The sequence below is a fragment of the Botrytis cinerea genome, chromosome 10, assembly GCF_000143535.2.
Source record: "Botrytis cinerea B05.10 chromosome 10, complete sequence".
Taxonomy (NCBI): domain Eukaryota; kingdom Fungi; phylum Ascomycota; class Leotiomycetes; order Helotiales; family Sclerotiniaceae; genus Botrytis; species Botrytis cinerea.
Genome location: NC_037319.1, coordinates 621,112 through 646,922, shown reverse-complemented (window position 1 = coordinate 646,922; position 25,811 = coordinate 621,112). Strand labels below are relative to the sequence as shown.

The window sequence follows — 25,811 nt, the reverse complement described above, 5'->3', positions numbered from 1 at the left end:
AGATAGGGAGACTAGCCCAAGGTATTGTTATTTAACCTTCTGTTATTTACTATCACAAGGGATAATTCAAGAGATAAAAGATACTAATTAAACATCTCTACTTCGCAAAACAAATGTCTTATTTTTATAGTACTCGAAATGATTATGCTTCTCTATAAATTGTTCCGCTGACTATTTTTATTACCCTCGTTAAACGGCAAACGGATTTCTCAAGGAGTGGGAGCCAGCTTGAGTGATTTCCTATAGTTTGGAGAATCTGCGGGGGGGGTGAATGAAGAGTTTCTTTACTACGAATGGTCGAAATCAGAGGATAACTATTGACGCTAGATTTCTGGCAGGGCTTATGAGTGTAGAATACGGTATGGTATATTCAGACTAGCTGGGGGGATTTTATAAGGGATCAGTAGAGGCTAGAAGCTATGGAGGCGAACCGTAGCTCTTCAATCTTGCCCCGATGACTTGCGCATTATTCGCACTCTTTCATTATTGATGAGTGAGCATATATGACTCGTAGAGCACTCGAGCCGCGAAGAACTTATTAGAGATCTGCTGTATACTGTCGACCGTATATAATCCTAGCTTTCAATCAACCTCCAAGTATTTAAGTCTCTGTATTTCTCTTCCACAATTTATATATTCCATATAGATCTTTGATTACGACGAAATATTCTGTGTTTACGTCACTTCGATACGTCATGGCAGGCTCAAAGAATGAGGCAATCTCAGCATCGAATATTTCGAATATTTCGGTAACCTTACGCGAGGATGCTCAAGTCGTGATGGATCATGACCACCTTTTATTTAACAATAACAACGATCCTAACAGGTCAACCATTGCAGTCACAAACATACATTCCACAAACGACACGCAGGAAGATATTACTCATGAAAAGCACGCTACTATCGAAGAGCCAACCATCAATTTGCAACTCACTGAAGGATCTTTCGTGTGTCCCTGGCGCGACACATCATCGAATTTCATTCCCAAGCATCGTCCTATTGACGGCGACGCTATACACCAAGGATTATGGTGCGGAGGGTATTACCGTAAAGATATATACGGTAAATACTGGGTCGAGCTTGAGAGGAAATCGTCTTATGATACATTTACATGTTTCCCCCGACTTCCTCTCGAACTACGTCGGAAGATATGGCTTTCCGCACTACCAGGTCCTCGCACGGTGATTCTTCGTTTGACCACCAACTATTATGTCGACAGCGTACGGCGCGAAGCAGAAGATTCAAACCCCGATTTCATCACCGCGATGTTGTCTTTTGACGACGATTTAAGCGCGGACTTATCGCCAGAATCTCTTCGGTGCACATGTCGAGAATCCTCCGAGGTGTTTTTAGAAAACTATCGTCGTCCTCGAGGAGTGAGACCTGTAGATGGCGGATATCATCGTCCGCAGGGATCGCGACGAGCCGCCTGCGTACGAGTTCGAAGCGAGGGCTGGATCGACTTTGGTGTGGATACTCTTGTTGTCGAGAATCTCGAACATATTTTTACCACGCTAGCATGTCTTCGGAGCCGCCCGGATTTCTCCGCAATTACTAGTCTTGCTCTTTCTGAAACCCCTGTGTTCGGACATGATGATGATCCTTGGTGGTCGGATACTGTTCGGGTTCTCATTGAAGAGCAATTTCCTCGACTGAAATACCTGTCGTTGATTGCTAACCATGTCAACCAGACTGCCGGGTCGAGATATTCCAGAGGCCATTTCGGTTCTCGAACAGTAGTAAAAGCAACAGATGCCACTTTCACGAATGGGCTAAAACGTGCTGCACAAATTGAACGACTTACAGTCTCTAATATATTCCGTTCGCAAGCTGAGGAAATATGGAACTCCGATCAGATGGACGCCGCTCTTGCCGATCCAACGAAGTTGGAAATGCAATTTCTCCATGAAGCGAACGTGAGCGACTGGGAAAATATCGACGTCACGTTAGCTTTTATGGTGTATAGGGAGAAAGACGGCGAGGTTTTAACCATTGATGGAATACAGCCTGCATGCGAAACCCATCGCCATTTCATCTTTTCTCCTTACCCCACTAGCAAAATGCATATTCGTTGGTGGGGACACGAGTACGTCATTCCGATTGATGAGAACGGGATAGTGGATAGCGAGAGTTGGGGTACGAGAGAACTATGTAATGAGCATAAGATATTCAATAGATGTAAATCCTCGCCACGGCCTTGGAAGTGTGGAGATAATATGGTGATGAGTAGAGGAAACTGTTGGTTTAGATACAGTTGAAGCTAGACTAGACTAGACTGGGAATTTTTAACACGGAGTGAGACTTTCGTGGTGTTCTTTCTACATTCATCAATGCCAATCAGATCTGATCTTGTGCGGATGATTTTGGGGATTGAGATATCTCATTTTCTTCATGTTAGAATTAGAAATAGGTTATACATCATACCTCAGATACATACAACCTGATAAATATTGCTCTTGAGTCTCCATTTCCAACTTCATATAGGTTCTAAAATATGAGTGTACAACACTATCAAAATCTCAAGAACTAATTCTCACATTATGAATTCTTTTGCATTTATCAATAGCGCCTGTCTCTCAAGCGAACGATTAATGGTATAATTCACTGCAAATTTATTTGAAAATAATCGACGTTTTCATTGCAAGATAATATAAGATAGACATTGAGTTATTATGTGTCTAATACTGTCACATTTAGGCTTATATTTTAGGTTGAAGATATTCTGCTGACTTTGTAAAGTTGCTCGATTTTATGTTGTTTCTCTATGAATGTAGAGGGCTGCTTTGTTAATCGTGAGTATAGTAAATAATGATCCACTTGGATTATATCTTACTATATTTCTATGTGTGATATATACGCGAGTGGTTTTGAAATTATAACTGTACTAGGTGATGTACGTGTATTTAATTGGTAAAGTAACATCTCATATTGGAGAACCATTCAATGAATATTAGTATCTCGGGAATTTTTTCCCTCACATTGATTAGCATTCTTCAATACCAGATGGTAATCAATGATTTCTTAAAACTTAAGAATAGTAATCGCAATTATATCGAAATGAATCTTCAAATGAATCGAATGAACAGTAGTCAAATCAAATCAAATCTTTGGGATCTTTTGCGTATGTATTTTTGGGACTGTATACATTCATGCTCTCTGAAGAGATAGCACTAAAAATAACTTAGTAGGTCATCTGAAGCTGCAAATGCATGGATTTGCTAGTTGGATTTAAATACTGTCCATATCTCGTTTGAATAATATTAAGATAATTGTTTGAGTAATTAAATCAATTGCCAACAGTTACAGCCTTAAAATCTTTCTCCCGGTGAAGAAATGACATGATGACTATGGAGATAAATCGAACTGAATATCAATACATGTCCCAATTTATGCCAGTGATTCAATATTAGGGTGTCTCTATATTTGTTTGTGACTAGAGATATTTCAGCATTGAGAAGATATGGTCAACATGGCTCAAGAAAAGGATACCCCCTGTGGTGGCAAAGTTAATACTTTCGACGAAAAGAAATTCAATATAAATCCCCATACAAATTTTTTATGTATACATTACGTTTATAATATATTCAATTCGTTATTAATAATATAGCCAATTCATTAATAACGAATAGAATCGATATAAAATGAGATCCGTTTAGTATTGATTTTTAATAGAAAAAAAGAAAATGAAAGTCCTAAAGGATTTTAAAGATTTTAGAATTCAATGAATATTAGAATTGAAGAAAAGGTAGATGAAAAAGGAACGAGTATAAAAGTTAAAAGAAAAAGGGAAGCGAGTGTAAGAGTTAGGAAATAGATGAAAGATATTAGTCGAAAGTTTAAAGGGGAGAGGAAGTAAGGAGTAAATTATTTACTTATTTCATTTTCAATTTCTTTTTCAATTAAAAGCTTTATTATTGTATTATGCTATATAGAATGTATTGTTTATATATATTATTTACTTAATTTTAATTTATATTTATATTCAATTCAATTACTAATCGAATTCAATATGAATAAAGTATTGATTATCTAAAACTAGAATTTGAAATTAGAATTCAAGATTTTTATTAAATCCTTTTGAAGTAAAAATTTCTAATCATTTATAAAAGAAAAAGTCCCCTAATCAATACTTTAAAAACGCTTTTTTCAATACATTATAAAAATATTGAATATTTTCTGGAGCTGACAAAGCGGCCACTTTGTCAATCGCGGATTCTGCTACCACAGGGACCCCGATGGTTAAATTTCATCAGTCACGTCTTGGTCGGGAGTATGATGTCATACTGTGATCAACTTTCCTCTGGTATTCAATTAGCAAAACTCAAAGCTCTCCACTATGATGGTATAGAAGAGTAGAAGGTGGTAATGGTCACACAAGAAAAGCCTTCGCATATACGAATGCTAGAGCAAGTGGCTACACATAGTAAATGGGGTGAATCACCACATCGCGGCAGCGAGGTGAGGGGGACGGATTAGATTAGAGCACTCAGACTTCAGGAGTCAACTTAGAAGGTGGAAAATTCGATGTCTTTTTCAGGTCTACAGAAGAGAAACTACAAATACTAGAAACTGATGGCACGTGACTTTTGGGTCACGTGTTTAGCTCTCACAATGATGATGAATAAAGGTGGTCGAGGTAGCATGGCCATTGCCAAGACGAATAGACAATTGAATAACAATATTCATTCTCAGAAATTGTTTTTACATAGATCGATTGGTTGAGTTGATGCTTATAGTGATTTTGAGAGTATGTTGAGAATTATTTAGGAGACGAGACTTTTTTACTTCAATAAGGTACATCGGCGCTTCGCGTCACGCGACAATAATAATATGATTTTGGGGCTAATTCTATAGCGAAATTTCTTGCGCATGTAAGTTTTCGGTGTTTGAGGACTATTTCTTTGGGAGTATCAAATTCAATTGAAGTTATTAATAGGTATTCGGTGGATATCAATTTAACTTGTAGGGGAGCAACCTACGTTTTTCAGATTGCACGTTGTTTTAATGTTATTGATGTCGGGTATATGTTAGTTCCAAATAGCGATTAGGAATTTATATTTACGGATGACCTCTCTTGACATGAATGCATTCTAACGTAAATAGAATCAGTAAATAGAATCAGTAAAAGAAACATGGAAACTAAAGGAAAGAGATGCTATTTGTTTCACTAGCGACATTCATAAGACTATTGGGAAACTGCAGGTCGGATATCCTCCACTGATTCACTAATACTATCCCGTCTGAGGCAGGAGATTTCGGGTCCTCGTTGAAAATGTAATCCAATAACCCTAGACTCTAAATGAGATAAATGTTTCCCCGATCCTTAAGTGGTTCGAAGAAAATTAACAATGCGAAAAAGATCAATTTGAAAAAGGTAAATAACCCCAGTGATTTAAAAAGTTTCCTTCTGAATGTCGAGATAAAATTTTATTGCACCAAGATGGTTTCACATAGTAGTTACATTGGGTTAGATATAGAAGCGCATTGAGGATAGATTTGGTGATGGCTCCCACTTTATATTCTTTGGAGTCAACGATCAAGTATAAGATGAAAATCTTGTAGGGGATTACTAATTAGAATATGTTACTCATTGCACCAAACAGAAGTTTCAAATCCTCTCTTAACGTCAAATCCCTCCTGTTTTCCCCTTGTGTATAGTATGACACGAGTATGGTTGATGATGAAAATGATTGAATGGGCGAAGGAGGAGGATCCCCTCCCCTCCCTGGCCCCCTGGGCCCCTTTTCGACCACTTTCTCTTTATTCTTAATTAACTCCTTCAATAAGTAACATTTTAATCAAGCTTATGAGAGGTTAGAAAATTAATCCCAACGATTCCACACATCACATGATTTCCCCCTTCTTCCACTCCTTTCTTATCCGAAAAGAAAAAAAATCCATACTACCACTCAGTACATATTAAACAACTATCATCCCACACAATGACCGAAGGATAATTCAAGATATGCAGGAACTTATCTCTGGATATACGGGAATTTTATAATGAGCGGCCTTTCTGCCGTGCTTATTGAAAAAATGCTTTCATTGGAATCTTGTCACTGCGTTAGTTCTTACATTCTAGCTCATTACCACCATGATATTTATCAAATTTCTCTGGGACATTCAAATTGCACATGTCTAAATCTCTATAGAAAAGGGTATTCATGAAGAGATTAATTTAATTGTCATTTTTAGGAAAGTTGAAACTATCTAAGACGCTAGGATTCACTTATTTCAACAACAGTGATGTACCCTGCAAGCTAGTATCTTCTTGCTGATGTAAACTTCTACAAAGCCCTAAAAACCTGATTCTTGAATCGAGAGTTGTCGTATGAATCACCGTTGTCTGAAGAAGGGCAATTCCATGGCCATGTCAAATACTTGCTTTTACCGCCTTCATGTGTTCCATGAAGCTGGTCCTTCTTCATGGCCGTCTCAGAATTGAACAACGTGCCATCTGCATAGCAGTCTATGACCGACGTTCCGCCCGAACGCTTCAAATATGCGCTTCCGATATCAAAACTTCCCACTGCTTGAGTGTAGTAAGTATTGTCTTGATCTCCTTCAATTGGTCTTCTGGGTTGCAATTGAATGTAATCTTTCGCACGATGCAATGTGTGCTCCATCCATAAAGATATGGTGAAATCGACTCCCTTCCAGTAGTTGCCATGTGTATTTGATCGCTCGAGGAAGCTTCGCTTGGTTTTGTAGGCTGCCCTAGCAATAACATTCATGTGATGAGCATTGACAATCCAGGCATTTGGGGTTATCAGTCCATGAGAATCTTGGTAAAGCGTTTGCCTGTTCACTTCACCGATAGTGTCTTGGGTTAAGGGGTGAAAGCGAGTAAGTGTCGGGATTCTCATGGGAAGTCTACCTACATGAGCGCCGGCAAAATTCCCGCAAAAATTGACACTTGTGAGTCGAGGGAAGTTATCTTCGATGGCCTTCCAGGTTGATTCCGAAACGACGCTCCGATTACCTTGCTCTGAATACTGAGTAATTGCAATATTTCGAAACGCCGAGAGGTTCAAGGTTATGCCGATGCTAGAGAGAATCTCGAATGATTTTTCGAGGCTGTCAAACACCAATCGGTCGACTTTAGGGTCAATATAATATTGACTGGGAGTATTTTTCATTCTCACATGACATATAGTCGAGTAAGTGGGTAGCATAGGCGGCGTGTAAAGACATCTACCATCGGCGGGTAGCTGGGTATGCATATCGAAGCTCTCGTAATTTTCCAGAAATACATCTCTAAATTCGTGGCATGTCAAAAAAAATGGATGAATATCAAGACTCATCTCTTTGTTTTTGACGTCATCTGTAGTCAGAGTATAATCCCTGACAGCGATATTGATGAATTCTGGGTGTTGGATCTGATGTAGCACTAGTTCGGGTTTCGGGTACAACTCAAAATTTACTAGTCGTGGCTCTGGTAGTGCATGGAACCAGATCTTACGTCTAAGCTCAAGCGGAAGCCTTGAAAAGCAAGTGAAAGTCTTGAAGTAAAGAGCAGGCCATTCAATCTCTTTGTGTGCTTTGAGTGTGTCTGGATCTGAGTTTGGGTCCAAACCGTTGATTTGTTCGATTTGGTTTTTATCAAGATACCCAACTATTTCCCAATCTTCTGAAAAATGTTAACGTTGATTTTGCAGATGCAGTGATTAATGTACTTACCTGAGTCGGGAAAGTCTGCTACCTCGCCCCCATTAATGCCCTCTCTTGGTGAGAGCTGGTCTGGTGCAGTTGTGATAGCATTGATCGAAATTCCTTCGGATTTCTGGTCATTTGGTTGTGATCTTTCTGGCGAGAAAGTGGCACCCTCCATAGCTGAAATTTTGTCCTTGAAAAGTTTTTTTGTTGCTGCACAGTTTATTCAGCTTATTGGAAGTTGTATTGGAGGTTATTATTGGAGTTTGTTATTGGAAAATGTAATAGAAATAAGTTGCAATTCTTAGAAGCTTAAGCAACTAATATAGCACTAAACTTTATCCGTATGAATGTATAAAATTACCCATACAGCACATTGAGAACATGAACTCATGTCTAGGGGATATCATTCATCTAATGGAATAGTATACGGCGTACCCCGCGTAGCATTCCAACGTAGTGAGACGTACTGTATTTTCCACTATGGTGATTGTTCAAATCGGCTTGAGCTTAAGGTTTGCCTATATTGATGAGTTACATTTCTTGGTTATTTCCAATCTGATATGAGCTTTAAGAATTAGCTAAGTTGGAGATTATGCGTCGACCAATAGAAGCCCATCGAGAAAGCCAAACTACCAACGCCAATGTGCGCCGGCTATCAAGTTAATACTGTTCTAAGACCATCCTGTTGACTCTAAACTCACGCAACTGTTAGAGCTGATCTTTTCATCGAGCTCACTTATTCATAGCATTCCATCACCTTGAAAATTTACTAGATTATTCTAAAGTTGCAGTCCTTCGCCTTCTCTTGTCATCGAGACGTTTTGCAAATAGGGGATGTAAAAATACTAAAATAAGGAGGGATGTAGACCCTACTTAGTTTCCCAGTTTCAAGTGAATAACAAGCATAATTAAATCATAGATCAAAGAGCATTCAACAGCCAATATAAAAATGAATCACCTCACAGAGATACAATCGTTGTATCATGTTGACCCACAAGTAAATGAATATCTTCCGCCATGAATTTTGAAGCTTTTGGTGCACGCAAGTTGATCTCAGTTGCTGTCCAGGTAACCTATATCGAAAGCCTGCTCGTGTTTCCTAAGAAGTTTCATGGTGCAAATGTTTAAGATGACTAAATAATGTATTACTTATAACAATAATGATGGATAGGTTTCTATGCTACCGTGTCATGTTTTCCATTTTATACCCATGCTGGCTGAAAGTTGGAGTATCTTTCCTGGCATGATCTTAGAGATACATGGGGTGAAACAATACATGATTGAAATATATGATATGCATTGAATAACTCGGACTGAAAAACAGGTCATAAATTGTCAATGTTCGAAGTCTATTCAATACATGGACGCATTCCGAATTCAATTGGCAAAGCCTCAAAACCTTCGGTATCAATATCGAAGCTGGTGAAAGTTCAATAGTCTCCTGTCTTGGATAGGAATTAATCTGTGACCCGGTAAGTCGGTCAATCCAACGGCGCAAAGTCTGCTACTTATATACTGCAGAAGACTGGGAAGATTGATATGTCGTAGAAGCACTGAGGCTGAGATTGTGATTACCGATAGCAAACATATTCTATGAAAAATGACAATGGAAAACGTAAAAGTTTGTTGTCCAATGGATGAAAGAACAATCTGACCATTACACATGTTTTTCGGATCTTCAGTTAAGGTTTTCGTCAGAGCTTTATAAAGTTTGAATGTTCACCTGGAGTACTACACACGACTAAAATTTCCAACTGAATCGGTCGAGCTTGACTGCGGTGACATCCAGAGATGAAGGTTTAGTTTTTAGGATATTTGGATCTAAATTTCGAGACGCTTAGATTTGGTACTGATCAACGGAGTGATTGAGGCAACAATTCAAAGCTACATTTAGACCCCTCCAAGTTTGAGCATTTTGTATTGAACTTGAGGACAAATCCCCCTAGGCATATACGATGTATGAGTGAATTTATAAAGTAATTTGCAAACGTCCAAACTTTGGATATCAAACGGAAGCCTGTGACATCCTAGGAAGATGTATTGATTCTACGGTTGGACAGCAATTATTGGCAGTACTAGGCCATGATACGCTTGAGGACTCATATGAAAGTATGGATACTGCCGGAAACACCGGTAAACAATTTCAGCTACAGCAGAAAGCAGATCGATACCTAAAAAACGGATAGGTGCTCTAGGTGGGATATAATGAAGTTATCATAGTTGATTCGAATTGCTAGGGCAAATTGAAAATCAACTTGGCTTTCATCACTATTGACATCCTAAATCGGAGCGACCGGTTTTGGGTCAAGCGAAAGAACTACTCTGTTGAAATGATGGTTCTCGAAACTATGATGATCCCTCGGGATTAAGGGCATGGTGGAGTTATAAGAACCCGATGAGGAATTTCGCATGTAACATAGACGGTACACTATACCATCAATATCAAGGGGTCAGGTGGCCAAGGAAGGGTCAAGGGGTCAAGCAATTCTTCGAAAGGACGTCGAGCGATCCCTAAGTCTAACAAGGAAGGAAGACCGTCAGGCGATGAACAAAATGAAGGGGACAAAAGGCCATTAATACCTAGACTTAATGACGCTTCTTAAATTCCGGATGATTGGAGTGCCGGTACACTTTTGCATGGGAGTATAATTTTGTAGTATTAGTCGACCGGCACATCAAGAGTGGCGAATGGAATATTAGAAATCAACATATAGGATATCAGCAACAATCAACTTGTTTGCCTATCGTGATCTCCATATTCGGTTACAACCTGATAAGCGCCGGTAAATCAGTCGAGTCAGCAATGTCTAATTTTGCATCCATCAGTAGTCATGATTCCAAATACTCATCTGAAGTATTCGCCCATCTTTCCTTAGTTGAACACCTCTCCCAAGCGATGCTGATTTTCCCATTTCGATAAACCCCTCTTAGCAGTATCATACTATGTCATCACTATCGTTTCCACGTAGATTTCTGTTGATCTTGGAAAATCTCCCATGCTTATACAAAGCAGAGATGTCCCAATATTCCGGCATATTGTCGGGTGCAACCCATTCTCCTGACCCATTTTTCGGTAGCCATTCACAAAACTTCTCGGCAGCAAGAGTCGATATGAGTGGTTGAAAATTACGACGCTAAGTGTTGAATATCTCGCATCTCTCTCCATATATATCCATCCTTTCACTCCCCCATTCCGAAAAGCCGTAACCAAGTAGCGACGGGAGGTACAAATGAAATTAATCCATCTCCGGTATCCCCACCCATAAGAAGCGCTGGAACCACCGAGTTAACAGGGCTTGAAGTCGTTTCGATCCCCCACTCTCAATCGATCCACTTTCGCACACACCGAACGACCGAGAAAGTCTCAAGAGAGTCAGAGTGAAGCAGAGACCCTTTGATCACAAACAGGACAGGATCTGGTCCCTTGAAGATTTGAGTGATGAGACATGGAACATGGTAAAAGATGAACAGATTCATCATGCACCCACTAGAGAGAAATTTCTTCAGACAAGAGGTTGCGATTAGAGTGTACGAATCTGTCTACTCCGTACTCCATCAAAAGGATTCGGGGAGATTGGAACGACAGACTTTTCCTTTTCAATTAGCCACATTTGTCTTGTCCACAGGTTACCATTATCCATAATCATTATCAATAGGGGAAAACGGAAGGTGGATGCATTTGACATACGGAATAGCTCCGTAGTAGGCAAGGACCGGCATAGTATTCATTAACCTATTGATCTACAAACCTTCATAAAATTTTCCTTCCCGATTATATAATCAGACAAACACATCATGTCCACTTTCCCCTGATTTTATATACTTTCGTGCTAATAATGATTCGTGAAAAGCCTTCACGCATCTTGACAATGACCATCGCTAATCACCAGCCGAAACGTAAAATACAATCAATTCCGTATGTCAAACATGTCGGAGCACTACTCCATTTGGAGTTTGAATCCCCGTGACCCCAGACTTGATGCTGTGCCGTCGGGCACTTCTTCACTGTTGTCTGAATTGACTGTAAGACGGGATCATGGTATAACGCAAACCAGAGTATTGGGAAAGAGGATGCAATACATTAATCCATCACGATCTCTGCCGGTATATAAAGCAATACGGTTATTGAACGATGGAACGATAATAGAAGCTTCCTGCTCTTAGATTCTAGCTTCTCCACGTGGAAAACAATAGCGTACCGGTCGTCCAGCAGGCTGTACGTACAAAGTCGTCTTACCAACCACTATGTTCTTACTTTCTTGGAAGCTCTAGACTGATCCTTTCCTACCTGATGGACATGATAGGTCGGTTACACTCTGAACGGCAAGCTTTCACGTCGCACAACACGAGTACATCTAACTTATCATTCACGCTTGGCGTTTCTTGGTGCTTTTGGTGGCGTTGCCTCTTACCCTAAAGCGATATTAGGCTTTCAGCTTAACGACCGGGGGCTTACATTATTCTCTCAGACAAGCCTAGATTTTCATAACGTTGGATGAAGGGAAATTTATTCGCCATGTTGTTGCAGAATCATCGAAATTTGTGTTTCTCGGAAGATTGTCATTGCATTCAAGTTCCCGAGTACAAGATGTGCTTCTATTGTATTGATGACAAGATAGTCACCTCAAAATAGTTACCCCATAAAAGTTGTACCGAGCGTTTTGTACAAATGTCAATGTCAAAATGAATGCCGAATCATCTTAATCCTTTTCAGCCTCGACTATTTGTGCTTAGTCGATACTTTCCGCCAGAAAGAGGTTAAGATCTACAGGGACCCCGGAGTACAACTCAGCGCTAAATGAGCAAGTGTTTGATTTAAATCTCAACGCGGATTTAAGGATCCATTCAAGCCTATCACGCAAATCTAATCCACACTCTCCCTGTACACCTCCCGTTTCCTCCTAGGCTAGAAGCTTCATGGAACCATGTACGGTTTATGTAGGCGTAAAGGTTCACCCTGTTTGCCATGTGTATTTCCGTAATACCTTTTATCTCTCTTGCCCGTGTCGATTGACATGCATCTGGAAATCTCTTGAAATCAATTTGCATCATCTAAGAGCTCAGGCACAAGTCTGAGGTTTGCAGCATCGTTATTCTGTCAAACTATCTCTCCACTCTTCTGCACACGGTTCAATTAGCTTCAATGAACTTATATGTACCAACATCTGTGACCTGTCAGTAGGGCTTGTCTTTGACTCCTGATTTCGTCTTCCTTCTGGATGTAAGCCACAAGTCGCCATTTCTAACCCCAATATTCGATTCGGTACCGACGAAGGAGATGTTGGACGCAGAATCTTCTTCATTGACGCCTCTACCGGAATCTCTTTCTCATGGTTTAGTTGCTGTCGCGACCTTTGGTCTTTTATCATTCTTCTGTTCGATTAGTTTATTCCTCTACCTCACATACAAGATCTTTTCATGGAAGAAGAAAACACCCATCGGTCAAAGTCAAGGTCAGACGACGTCGTCTGTTAATCAATTCTTATTTCTGATATACAACTTACTATTGGCGGATATTCAACAAGCATTGGCATTTTTACTCAACATCAGCTCGCTCAAGGATAATGGAATTATGGTTGGAACGCCAGCATGTTGGGCTCAAGGATGGTTTGTGTCGACGGGAGATTTGGCCAGTAGTGTATTCATCGCTGTCATCGCATGTCATACATTTCTCAGCGTCGTCAAACAGTATCGTGCTCCACAATGGGCATTCTATACGACAATCGCAGGATGTTGGGTATTCATCTACGGATTGGCAATCATCGGAATCGCAATGCACCCACATGATCTTTACGTGAGGGCTTCTGCTTGGGTAAGTTCTTTCACTCTATACATACCTAGAGATACATCTAACAATCATGCATAGTGTTGGATTGGGAATCAATATCAAAATGAACGTCTATGGCTCCATTACTTTTGGATTTTCGGTGCCATGTTTGGAACCATTCTCATCTACGCCTGTATCTTCATCTATATTAGTCATCAATCGCGTTCCGCTCCCCCCGGAAATCAAGCTTCCCATCTTCACGGCGCCCAGCCTCTTATGATTCTCTATCCTTTGATCTATACCATCTGTACGATTCCACTTGCCGCCGGACGTATCGCCGCACTAGCAGGGTCGGAAGTCAGTCTGAGTTTTTACTGTGTTGCGGGTAGTATGATTGCGTGTAATGGATGGTTAGATGTACTATTATACGCCAGTACCAGAGCCGAAATTGTGTTTAGTGAGTATGCACCAGGCGAGGAAACGGGTTTGGAAACTTTCGCATTTATGGGAAAAGGACACTCGCTGGGAACGACTACGACTATTGAAGCGGGGGGGTTAAAGGCTGCTGTGAGAGGGAGTGGGAATCCGGGACGAAGAGGACATGGGGCGAGTGATAGCACGGATAATCTTTACAAGATGGGAGATATCTCTGTGGCGAAAAATGTTAGTGTTCGTGTGAGTATAGCACGAGAGGGAGAGCTGGGGATTGGAGGGTATCAAAGAGGGGCGCCAGGAAGTAAAGATGATAGTGAAGATCATGGAAGTGATTCCGGGTGGGATAACATGAAGGGTAGAAGGAGTGAAAGTGGGAAGAGTGGATTCAGCGATATGGCTTAATCTTTTGATCTTTAGTCAAGATCTTGGATGATGCCATTGATACTTAATGATTGTTTCTTTTGTTCATTGCATTGCAAGGAGTGGATGGATTTTTGAGCACTGGCTCTTGCATTTACATCGCATTGATACCCAGTAAGTACAATATTGTATGAATATTAGTGGGCATATGACATGTACACAGTACAGTACATGATACTTATCCACATCTTTTTGTTACTAGACAGAGTTTCTCAACTTGTACATAGGAGGATACACATACAGCTACAGATACATATCTGAAATACACGCATACATGACTCTCGATGCCTTCTTTCCAGTGTAACAATAAGGATGACTTCTTCCGTCATCAAAACCATGCTGTGTTGAGATGAATGCCAAGAAGGAAGTCAGCAGCCATTTAGGCTACCATGAGTCTCAAACCTATTGCACAGCTCCCCGCAAAAACACGGCTTCTATAAATATTCCAATATCACCTTATTATCCACGTTACGTCAAAATTCTAAAAGCTTACCATCACCATACCCAACTCGACTTTAGTGTAACCAAGATTGCCAACTCTTCCGAAACATGGGATTCGCAAGCGGTGTGAAACCTCTTCTATTTGATCTTCAAACGCCAAATTCTCAAAATCTTCAGTTGATATAGCGGATTCAATATTGCCACAGCCACCATTCTTACACATTCCATATGCGCTGAATCTTCGTCCATACCGGCTCTTTTGCTCCCGTCAAATTGGATATTTCACCCCGGCTCTTTGTCTCACTTCGCATCTTCCTCACTTGAGACTATATATTCATTTGTGTCACCATCAGACAGCTCAATACTAGAGCTAGATAATATTGAAATCACCCGAGAGGGAGGGAATAGCAATATCATTGTAAGGAACATATCAATAGCTGACTTTGCAGGAGAAGAAGGGAAAACAGCATTTGTGAAAATGTACGGTGAGTGAATTCTTAAAGAGTATAAATATAACATGCGGAAATTTTACCAGAAAATAGGAGAGGTGGAGGAAGGAAATATATTATTCCATTATGCTACAGGAAAAAATCGTACATTTGCCGTCGCCGCATTGATATTTGCTTTCTTTGGTACCTCTGCGGAGAAAATTTCTCTGGATTGTGCATTAACATGTATTGGGACTGAAGCGCATAGAAAAAGGTTGTTACATGGAGTATTGAAATGGGTAGGAGAGAAGGATTTGAAACAGCCAGAACCGGAGGATTTGTCTAGTGCAAAGGAGTAAAATATCATCGCGTTTTTGAATTCGATGGATGTGAAATGGGGAAGTAATGTGGAGCATAGTGTAGATTGTTATAAATATAGAAAAGTTAGAATGTGGAATAGTGTTGGGGGATGGCTCGGTAAAGTTTGTAGGTTTGAGAAGATTTGGAGGGCTTTTGTCTAGTTTGAAGATGTTTGGAATTTTATATAGCAAAAGTCAAGATGATGTCTTAGAATGTGGAACACACTAGACTCGTCGCCCAATCTCAACTTACATATTCCTTTAGGTTGTTCGCTGATACATTGGGCTTCTGTTATCTTCATAACTCTGTTCAACGTTTAAAGTCAATCCTGCTCCCGATGTGCACACTTCTCGAAGCTCAGCAAGCTCAATATTCTCACGCATGATTTATGCTACTTTGGTTTTAGTGCATTCATTATTCTGTAGCTAATATGACTGAGGTTAGGCTACCTAGAGGTCCATCTCTCAATCAATCTCCATTCTCCATTCTGATCATTATCACCTATCGCAGAATTAGAGCAAGATAATACATGTTAACACTTTGACATCCGCCCCAGAAAGCTAAATTTCCCTGCCAAAAAGTGCATAAGTCCAAATAATCTTGGGATTCTCAAATATCCATATGAAAATGTGGGAGCACTGGAGCTCGGTAATCTTGAATATCGAACGTCGCAAAGAGAGCAATAGCGTCTTGAAAATATTCTAGATCCCCTCCAGCTTTCATGCGAAAATGCTACTCCTCCAACCCTAACATAAGGACTCTAGTCATTGTCAATTACAATAAGACATTCTTCCTGGTCTCCCTCGTCGAAAAGCTCCTTAATATGGTCATATTCATCCAGGAATGATCCATCCTCATTACATGGTATAAAAACCTCTAGGTCGTAACTTGTTCGAACCACCACAAAGGGGCCGGGAAACACCTCCCCGCTAAGACTGTCGACATAAAATGGAGTAATACAAGCTATCCATACTGGCCTGATGTCAATCTTTCTCCAATAATCCATGTTCAACTGCATTGCCTTCGGAAAATCAATCTCACACAAGTCGCGATTTCTCTGTATAACAAACCCGAGGCTAGTCCGATCAGTGCGCGGCTCAATCCACTGACAGTGTCGTAATCTATCATTAAACTCCTCATTAAAGTCCTGAAATAGGTGTTGGGAGGAAATTTCATCAAACGAATGAACACGCGGGAATTCATGGATATCATTGATTACGACGGTGAGTCGTTGAAGTCCAGGACAAAAGCCTTCCAATGCTGTCCAGAATAGGTCCGAATCTCCCATTATCTCACCCATCCATGTTATATTCATCACATCTATAGTCAAGAATTTCAGCCCTGTCAAGTTCAAAGAAACTTTACCGTTTTCCTTATATCCTGGAAGCTCATATATGTTTGTGAGGTGTAAAGTGTCCACTTCCCTATCAAGCCATATGCCAGGGTTTGTTATCAATGTCACCTTTCGGTATTCATCGTCACCCGGATCACTGATTTTCTTATTGATGCCGTCGAATTTTAACTGACTATAGTGCTCCAAGAACATCTCTCTTGCTGTGCGGCATACAGATTGTAGAGCATATGGAAATGGCAATGCAGTGGAACCGAATGGTGAGTAATCATGATCAATCCAAATTCTAGGCCTGGAATCATGGTTGTAATATTCCACCTTGACCTGAGCCCAGATATTGCTGTCTGGTGGGGGCAAAGCATAGAACCAAGTCTTTCTTTGTAATTCGATGGGCAAAAGTGTAAATGAAATAAATGAATCAGCCGGAACTGTCGAATCTATGGCACTGAGTGGGTGATTTCGATAAATTTGTATTTCGAAGAAGTTGAACATCTCTTGAACCATGAAGAAAAATTAGTCTAGTCTTCAACATATGTATTCGGATTGATATTTAATAACCTACCAGGACTATACCAAGCTGCTTCAACTTTCTCTTGTCCAGAGGGAGTGCGGTCATTGTCAGTGTTGTACCCAGAATTGGAGTTGACTAGGTTGGTTGGAGTGACTAGAAAGGTTAGCTCATCAAATAAACTCAGTGTTATTATCAAAGTTTGCAAACGTACCAGCAGTATATTTCGTTTCGAACTTGTTTTGTGTAGCCCCAGATTTGACATCATTATCAGTCAAGGCTTGACGATCTAGAACAGCTGTGGCAGCCATTCCAGAACCAATGCCTCCTCTGCCTTCAACTAGACTGGCCATCAAATAGCCTGGCGGTGTGATCTTTCGATCCTGTAATTTGCTTTGTGTAGAGATAATCATAGTTTATTGTTGAGATTTTCTCCTTGGTAGATAATGATTCAAACTCCAACTTCAGACTCCGAAAGATTTCTTTCTCAATTCAACATTACAAAAAGCTAAAAGAAAAAAGAAGCCTGGCAGGAGAACAAAGTTGTTCGAGCTTGAAGAGATTGAAAGTTATTAATAAAACAAAAGATGCTGTAAAGGAAGAACAAGGCCGAGTTTACCAACGAGAAGTTTCTTCAGTAACCAAAAAAGAAGTCACATATCTTGAGTGAATTCAAGGCCCGAACCCCGCTTCTTATCAGATTTTCTTCCAGTATGTTCCGAACCTGTATTTGATTTGCTTGTTAGGATGAAAATAGTGAATAATGGACTGCTTTAGACAAAGACTGAATTGTCTTCCCTAAGTCTGGTACTGATTCTGGTCAATTTTTAGGATGTAGATAGCTGAAGAGAACGCCCCCCGAGCTTCGCATGAAAGTCCTATCCACATTTCTGGGGCTAGTGAATCTATGTGAATGAGGTTTTGAGGAGCATTCCTGGATAGATGAGAGGATGTAATTTAAATACTAAGAGGAGTTTGTGACATAGAATCTGTAAGATCACATAGAATCTGTAAGATCACATAGAATCTGTAAGATCAAATAGAATCTGTAAGATCCTAAACTGACAAACAACCTCAGAAAGTTTCAACTTGGTTTGGTACTGCTGAAATTGATCAAAGCAAGGGAGTTTGCAAAGTAGAAATAAATGACTAACAAAAGTATGAGTTATTGGTACTACATATAGCATTAAAGTAAAGTCATATTCCACTTTTCCCATCTCTTAACTGTACTCACATAACATCTTGCTATGTCAAAAATGCCTCATCATCATAAGCCCAAGAGAGCCTCCTTGCCTTGAGCAAGATAACCATGAAAGTGAAGCATCAACAATTACACATCATTTAAGATGGGAGTACTAGCCCTTCATGTGTATAATAGAGGGGAACCATGATAGATTTCATCCTTCTTTATGTCAATCTATGTCGAGTCTAAGCCAGAACTTACTCACTTTGAAGAGGATGCAGCGCCTGAAAACAAGGGATCTTGACAAGTCCAATACTTGGGTGACAAGACGACCTGACCTGCTATGCATCATTGGTTTCTGTCCTCCCTTGAGCCTGTTTTTAGCATCGCATTTGCCTAGATAAAATTCCACACGCCTCATCTCATCGGAAGCTTTGGATGCCGGAACATTTGGAATTATTGGATGTTCGAAGTTGCACATGGTAATGAAATAGATCTTCGGATGATTGGGTTTCAGTTTAGCAGAGTCAGAAAAGTCATGTGGACTTTATATGAAGAGGAATTATCGTTCTCCTTAGCATCAAACAATAGTTAATGGAGCAAGACAAATTTAAGCCGGAGCTATCCACCTTGTTTCTGCTCGAATTAAGCTGCCAGAATCTGGAGGCTCAGCCTCAATTGATAGATGTTCAAAGAATACAATGTCTGATTTGATGAGAGACGTTGTTGAAGTCATCCCGCATCTCATAAGCTACTAAGTAAGACATATGCTTATTGCCAGGAATCGCGCCAAAATACCTAGCCAGAATACACCACCCACATACTATTTGAAGCTCATCAATAGCCTATCCACGCGAGCTGTTGAGACATTGTAAGACAAATTCTGCTGAAACAATCCAAACAGCTTAGCTAGTATATCCTACTGTATACGGTAATGATGTACGAATTGCGTCGATAGGTTTCTCTTGTATTTGGTGTCGTTCTCGAGAGGTTAGTGCTCCGTAGTAATTGAAGGGGGGCATATGAGATCCAAGTGTATATCATACAATGACCATTAGGGGCGGAGAATGAGGTTTCGGATGGAAAGATTCGCATGGAACTACTGAATCATTAGGTGAAATGAATGTCGGACGGTATCTGACGTGGGGTAACTCACGTGACACTGCAAGGTCTCCGTATCTTGGTGGTGGGGGAACCTCGGTAACAAATTTACCTGGTATTCTTGAGCTAAGATCGAATGAAGAGAAGATTGTTGATGGTCGGGATACTTCTAAGGGAGTCAGAGAGATGTCAAAAAGCCATGTTGACAACCCACAACTGAATAACATGATCTAATTTTTGCATCCTTGGATGCTCGAAGGGTTCTTCGTAATAAATCACCGCTGATGCAAGCTTTACCAGCAGAATATCTTCGATATCTACCATCAGCACATCGGCAAGCGTGGGGCAAGAAATGCATCAATCAAAGTGAGCTAGTGGTTCATGGCACCCAATTTAATAGTGAAAACGAAGTGAGGGTGAATTTTAGAGATAGCTATCTCGGAAAGGACTCTGCGCAAGGGGGTATCTAACTTGACGGGACAACGAGTGTATGTGATGAGTCAAGTGGCTGATATCATCAACTGCCTAACAGTTGTTCTACTGCTTTTTATATGACGTATCTGCAATGGAGCAAGAGTGGTGTTTGAATGGAACATACTCAGTGTAATTAGCCAAAGATCCGTCTATGTGCGAATCGTTGAGTGATTAGAGATGATGCAAGCTAAGGAGTGAAGAGTTACCGTTGGACAGATAGAGATGGATTGATAAGATGGGCTTGCTTAAACCCATTGCTAGACCAGAGAAATGGATATCCCCAGCGTTCTTTGCAGAAGATTAGGCGTGCCGAACTTGCAAAGCTATTTTTCCTACTCACTCGCTGCGCTCCTGTCAGAAGAAACGGAAAATCTCAGAGTAACCTCAGACTTAAAGTCAAAGAGAGAGTCAAGGCAGATGTTTGATACTGTCAGTTATGTACGAGTTGGATCAGATGGTGATTAAGTAATTGCTTCATAATCAATCAGACAATTCATCAATATATGTATGATGATATAATTGACAACTACCGCTCTTCTTTCCATTTTCCGATGTTCTCGATCTTGGTGAAAGAAGATGAACTAATTCCACAACTCTTTACCCTCAAATTTGACGGTATTCTGAATGTTTTGAAGGGTCAATCACTCCTTCGCACAACTTTAATTCTGATGAAAGATCGAATTTGCATCAAATTGTGGGATATTTCTTTGTACTGAAAACAACATCTAAATAATCCTCTACAAATCCAAGTACAAGACACGAACAACAGTAACGGTACGTGGATAAATCAATACCTCCAAACCAAATAAAATGTACTCATTATATATCCAACAATTCCCCCATCATCATCAATATCAACCACATTTCAACCCACCGCACAAATTTCCCAAATTCCAACATCCCCACCCCCGAACCCTCCACTCCACTCCACTCCACCCCTCAAAATGCCCATCCTATACGATCCCTCGATCCACTCCCCTTCCCTCGCCTGCCAAGCCTGCAAATTCCAAAAGGTAAAATGCTGTTGTTGCGGAATCATCGGTTACAAAACCATCGGTGATGCATGCACCAGCTGTTGTAATTACCATACCGGCCCGGCGTTCGATGGCGTTTGCGATGTTACCTGGATTGATGAAGCGTTGTGTCCGATGTGTACACCTCGGGAATAGGGTAAGTGGTATTAGGGATGTGTGATTGGACGGGGATCTGGAGTTGAGGTGAGTAATTGTCATTTCTTTGGTTTAGGATTTTCTTTCCGGTAGGCGAATTTCTTTTTGTGGCTCTTTGTCTCTATAGCTCTTGGTCTCTATGGCTCTTTGTCTTTCTAGCGTAGTTCTCTTTTGTTTGGAACCTTAATATAAATGTCTTTTTGTAAACAACTTTGTTAAATTCAGTGAGTAGCGTGAAACTATTTTGACTAATCTTATACTTGTAAGTAAACTTGATGTTATCATTTTTTGCTGTTGAGAAATCCCATGCTCCTTTTGACTATACTCCCAAAATATCATAATGACTGTGAGTAAGAGATGTACTTGATGAAGACTGACCTAGCAGACTATAAATCTTCAAGCTGATATCATCTAAGGGAAGAGAATCTTAACTATTTCATCTCATTACTCTCCATAACTTAGAAATTTCCAAGAGACAGCCACTCAGTCAACATACTCACTGAATTGCCTTCACTTTTTACATGCTGCGTTTAAAATTCTCATAAAGATGAATTATACTACATAAATATCAAAAAATCATAAATACATTTCCAACACATAAGTCATTACCCCCCCTCCTCCCCCCTTTATCCAATTCCGAAACCCATGAACCATTATGAAAAACCACAAGTATGCACTTCCAGCCACCTCACATCTATGCAAGCTGGCCTCTAACAACACCCAACGGGAAAAGATTGGTATGAGCATCTGTAAAGAATCCCGCTGGATTAGCTTCGATCTGCGCAACCTTGAAACCAGTACCAGTATCAGGTCCTCCATTAGGCGCATTAAGACCCGTTGTGAAAGGGCCGGTCATGCAACCCACACTATTTCGACGATGATCATCACCGACCGGATTCGGGAGTGCAAGACGAGGAGGTCCGGATGCACCGCGGACGGCTTCGTGAATATGAGTTGCGGTTTTGGCGGGTGATTGATAGGTTCCGGCTACGTTGAGTAGGGTGATGTTCTATTTTCATCTGAAGGTTAGAGAGAATTCGATGGAGTGTGTGGATTTGCGATATGTATGTACTTACGTAGCAAATAGTATCTTCGTGAGAGTTGATTCCGTAATTGAAATAGCCGATCGCATTTGAAGGGCCCGGGACCGAGACGGTTCCATTGCGAACTTCGGATCCGAGAGCAACTACACTGTAGGTGCTAGTATAGACAACATGTGATGGTAAATTAGGGGTTTTTGGGTCATCCTTCGAAGCATCTTGTTCGTTTACTGGGGCCCCATTTACCCATGGGTAACTACCATAGGATGCATAGGTTGCGCCGCCATCTGTTGGAGCTGCGATGGCTGTCGTTGTGAGGAGCATTGCAACTGTGGCGGCAATGGTGAACTTCATTGTGACTGGGTCAGGTTTGATTGTTTTCAAGGTATTAAAGTATTGGATGTTTGATTGTTCAAAGGGTAGAGTAACTTAGAGTGTTGATTGAGTTGTGTTTGTGTTGATGAGGAAGCGTGATTGATACCAGACTTTCACACCCTTCTTATACACTTTTTCCCATCCTGATTTTTGCTTTGGGATAGTTGATCTCATGGCCAGACTTGTACTTGCCAAGAATCTGAACTGAGAAGTTGAGGATTGGAATAGGAACTGGTCCTGATACCAAGCACGAAGTGAGAAGCACTGATATTGCCAAGTGTCAAATCATGGCTGTGAAAGCTAAAGTCCAGAAGCTTTCCTAGATCTCAGGGCAAAACAATCAACAAACATCGCTTTGACGGAACCCCAACATTTACTGCGGATTGTAGTATTTGGAAGAATATTTACTAGATATTCCTTGGCCTTCTTGTTTATATTCAATTCGGGAATCTCGTAAATGCCAAGTTCCCCGCACAACTCCGAATTGGGAAAAGAAGATGGGGATCTTGAGAAACCAGATGAATAAATGTGGATGGGGAGTACATATAAGGTTCAATTGGCACACTATTTTAGTGATTACACATAAAGCCATACCGTCATTGTGCCAAGCTTCGATCATTCCGCCACTACGCTGCCAAATAGCTCACTAGCACTAGAAGTAAAGCTTAAGTGATTGAATCCAGTACCGGAATACTGTTATTGTTATCTGCATGTACCGCAATGTATCAATGTGTAAAGTGATACTGGTAAGTAAGATTGATATTGAGGCCGAGAACCTATCTGCCAAGCAAAGTAAAAATATCTTGACGAAATGCTATACGTATAGTACGATCCATATAGCCGACGGGGGACAGAAATGTGTGTAGCTCCCCTTAGCAGAATGCGTGTGTAGGCGGGGAACCAAGATCAAGACAGCTATACGAGTGGTGGCTTGGAGACATCGTACCCCGACAAAAGCTCCCAGCGAACCGGACCTGATCCTACAGATCATTCACCATTGTGGCTTCTCCGGCAATCTATCATTCCGTCGGAGGCGGAAATCTTGGCACAATATCTGATCATCCTCTCAATCTGATATCCATGAGAAAGCCGCCAAATCCTCTTCTCAAAGTCACTAATGCCCTCCCCTTCTCAACTCAATCTCGTCTCCCAATGTAATCATACTAGATACGGAATCGTTATTCCTTCTCAAAGTATCTCGTCTCGCAATCAATATTGCATTCATGTTCCTATCACCTATTGTCCAATCTATTCGCTTCGTACTTAAAGTGCAACTTCTATTGCCGCAAGGAATCTCAAGCGCAGCTCGAGCATCTTGTCTGAAGCGACAATTTTTTGCCTCTTCTTCTCCGAAATCTGCAGTTTGCCTTGGTGAGAATACCTGATACTTGTTGATCATGTCACGGCAGATAGTGATGTGATTGGTGATGCAAAGGCAGTGAACGTAACGCTGGATTGTTATGAGACACATGTTGTCGTGTTTGGTGGATTTGATGTAGTCGTGGGTTTGCGAAATATTTCGTATCGAGAACGAGCTCAAAATCATTCGTCGTGAACTTTATATAGGTAATGAAAAAGTACGGTAGATGCTGACCAAGACATCTCTGGTGTATTTTGAATCACTTTCTAGACATATGAATCACAAGGTCAACCTTTGAAGGTTATAGTGGCTGTGCGTTCTCATGACCGCGGAGGTCTTGCAAACAATATAGTGAATGCGAAATGTTGCATGAACAACCGAAAGTATCGTTGAGATTCTTCATTTGGATACTATGAAGTGGAAGAGTGCTCAAGTGACATATAAAATTTGTCACAATCTTAATCTTTCCACAACAATTCTGTTTCAGACCAGTGTCTGTGGGGATTAAACAGCCTTGGAGGATCAGTCCATCCTAACGTTGCGCTTGAGAAAGTTTACCCAGAGCAAAGATTTTCCAAAAGAACGCTTTATAAATCCAACCTGCATTCAATTTATCAATCGCCCATCCTAAGGTCGCGCCGGCTCCAGCAAAGAAACGTTGAGGTGGGTTCTTCTGAAGGACCTTCCCAACAACATGCTTGGTGTATGCTTCCACCGGTATCCCTCCCCCAATCTTGACCCAAGCTTCGTGAAGATCGGATTCAATCAATTTGTATGGAGAGTCTGCAGGGAAAGTAGTTAGTAAGATACTATCGAGAAGCTCGGGAATGATTATGCATGCCTTCTGGTAGTTTTTCCATCTGATTCTGCGTCAACATGGCGGTACCAACTGTACCCGAAGCCACATCGATAACGAATATTCCAAAAGGCTCAAGTTCAAGCTCCAAAGTCGATATATACGAGTGTAAAGCGGCTTTTGATGCATTGTAAAGTGATTGGGTTGGGATTGGCATATACCCAGCCAGACTGCTAGAGAATGCAATCCTACTTCCAGGACCAGCTTTCATTAAAAGCGGCATAAAGACTCTAGTGATCTCGACTACTCCAAGCATGTTTGTACCGAAAATCTTTAGAGCCAATTCGTAGTCACAATGCATGGCGAGGGCTATTGTTCGTACTCCGGCATTCTGGTAGAGGATATCAAGAGTTCCACCTGTGGCCGCAGATATTCTTTCGTAGGCTACTTGGATGGAGGAAGGCGATGTTACATCGAGTTCAATCAAGGTAATATCGGGATCTTTCTCAAGAGATTCCATTGTACTAAGTCGACGAGAGCTGGCGAAAACATGGTAGTTTTGACGAACGAATTCGAGAGCGAGGGAGTGCCCGATACTTCCATCACTACAACCCGTAATGAGAATTGTAGGTTTCCTTGCCATGTTGGAATGCTGAACAAAAGAAGGAAAGATCTCGTCTCAAGATAGGAATGGGAAGAGTGATTTCGAGGATCTGCTGGAGGAACTGCACTGTCGCAGGCTGAGATATTTGTAGCCCTCCATGGTGGAAGAATGGAGTGGTTGTTGTGCCGTTCACGTTGGAGAATAATTAGTAAAGACGAGGATTTGATTGCAAATCAATGTATCAATTGACGGAAGCAAGCTGGGTGAGGAGCCTGTTGCATGTTGGTGATGATGAGAATAATGATGATGAAGGATGCTGTCGCGATTGAAACATAATTGAATT

At 40.9% G+C, this 25,811-nt stretch overlaps 6 protein-coding genes across 6 annotated transcripts; 2 read left to right on the top strand and 4 right to left on the bottom strand.

The window, feature by feature from the left end:
- Positions 1-561: 561 nt before the first annotated feature.
- BCIN_10g01680 (hypothetical protein) lies at positions 562-2,258 on the top strand (the record flags this gene model as incomplete). Its single annotated transcript, XM_024695459.1, has 1 exon — positions 562-2,258. The coding sequence occupies exon 1, from the start codon at positions 696-698 to the stop codon at positions 2,256-2,258; it is 1,563 nt and encodes a 520-aa protein (XP_024551253.1). The 5' UTR covers positions 562-695.
- Positions 2,259-6,201: 3,943 nt separating this feature from the next.
- Positions 6,202-7,952, bottom strand: BCIN_10g01670 (hypothetical protein). Its single transcript, XM_001555624.2, has 2 exons — positions 7,681-7,952; positions 6,202-7,630 (listed from the first exon to the last, which is right to left on the bottom strand). Exons 1-2 carry the CDS (start codon positions 7,829-7,831, stop codon positions 6,288-6,290), a joined length of 1,494 nt encoding a protein of 497 aa, XP_001555674.1. The 5' UTR covers positions 7,832-7,952; the 3' UTR covers positions 6,202-6,287.
- Positions 7,953-12,538: 4,586 nt separating this feature from the next.
- Positions 12,539-14,553, top strand: BCIN_10g01660 (hypothetical protein). Its single transcript, XM_001555628.2, has 2 exons — positions 12,539-13,468; positions 13,523-14,553. Exons 1-2 carry the CDS (start codon positions 12,935-12,937, stop codon positions 14,258-14,260), a joined length of 1,272 nt encoding a protein of 423 aa, XP_001555678.1. The 5' UTR covers positions 12,539-12,934; the 3' UTR covers positions 14,261-14,553.
- A 1,360-nt stretch (positions 14,554-15,913) lies between these two features.
- On the bottom strand, positions 15,914-17,919 carry BCIN_10g01650 (hypothetical protein). Its single transcript, XM_024695458.1, has 3 exons — positions 17,581-17,919; positions 17,421-17,522; positions 15,914-17,352 (listed from the first exon to the last, which is right to left on the bottom strand). The coding sequence occupies exons 1-3, from the start codon at positions 17,777-17,779 to the stop codon at positions 16,268-16,270; spliced, it is 1,386 nt and encodes a 461-aa protein (XP_024551252.1). The 5' UTR covers positions 17,780-17,919; the 3' UTR covers positions 15,914-16,267.
- Positions 17,920-21,815: 3,896 nt separating this feature from the next.
- BCIN_10g01640 (hypothetical protein) lies at positions 21,816-23,497 on the bottom strand. Its single transcript, XM_001555632.2, has 2 exons — positions 22,370-23,497; positions 21,816-22,302 (listed from the first exon to the last, which is right to left on the bottom strand). The coding sequence occupies exons 1-2, from the start codon at positions 22,685-22,687 to the stop codon at positions 21,988-21,990; spliced, it is 633 nt and encodes a 210-aa protein (XP_001555682.1). The 5' UTR covers positions 22,688-23,497; the 3' UTR covers positions 21,816-21,987.
- Bcayr1 lies at positions 23,447-25,747 on the bottom strand. Its single transcript, XM_024695457.1, has 2 exons — positions 24,910-25,747; positions 23,447-24,851 (listed from the first exon to the last, which is right to left on the bottom strand). The coding sequence occupies exons 1-2, from the start codon at positions 25,505-25,507 to the stop codon at positions 24,601-24,603; spliced, it is 849 nt and encodes a 282-aa protein (XP_024551251.1). The 5' UTR covers positions 25,508-25,747; the 3' UTR covers positions 23,447-24,600.
- Between the last annotated feature and the right edge of the window lie 64 nt (positions 25,748-25,811).

Excerpts from the sequence above, each read along its gene's own strand:
- BCIN_10g01670 (XM_001555624.2), bottom strand. The coding sequence starts at position 7,831 with ATGGAGGGTGCCACTTTCTCGCCAGAAAGATCACAACCAAATGACCAG. Across the intron at positions 7,631-7,680 it reads AGCAGACTTTCCCGACTCAG|AAGATTGGGAAATAGTTGGG; the intron begins GTAAGTACATTA and ends AACATTTTTCAG.
- BCIN_10g01660 (XM_001555628.2), top strand. The coding sequence starts at position 12,935 with ATGTTGGACGCAGAATCTTCTTCATTGACGCCTCTACCGGAATCTCTT. Across the intron at positions 13,469-13,522 it reads ACGTGAGGGCTTCTGCTTGG|TGTTGGATTGGGAATCAATA; the intron begins GTAAGTTCTTTC and ends AATCATGCATAG.
- BCIN_10g01650 (XM_024695458.1), bottom strand. The coding sequence starts at position 17,779 with ATGATTATCTCTACACAAAGCAAATTACAGGATCGAAAGATCACACCG. Across the intron at positions 17,523-17,580 it reads CGAAACGAAATATACTGCTG|TCACTCCAACCAACCTAGTC; the intron begins GTACGTTTGCAA and ends TAACCTTTCTAG. Across the intron at positions 17,353-17,420 it reads AGCAGCTTGGTATAGTCCTG|AGATGTTCAACTTCTTCGAA; the intron begins GTAGGTTATTAA and ends TCATGGTTCAAG.
- BCIN_10g01640 (XM_001555632.2), bottom strand. The coding sequence starts at position 22,687 with ATGAAGTTCACCATTGCCGCCACAGTTGCAATGCTCCTCACAACGACA. Across the intron at positions 22,303-22,369 it reads ACGAAGATACTATTTGCTAC|AACATCACCCTACTCAACGT; the intron begins GTAAGTACATAC and ends AGATGAAAATAG.
- Bcayr1 (XM_024695457.1), bottom strand. The coding sequence starts at position 25,507 with ATGGCAAGGAAACCTACAATTCTCATTACGGGTTGTAGTGATGGAAGT. Across the intron at positions 24,852-24,909 it reads GATGGAAAAACTACCAGAAG|ACTCTCCATACAAATTGATT; the intron begins GCATGCATAATC and ends CTTTCCCTGCAG.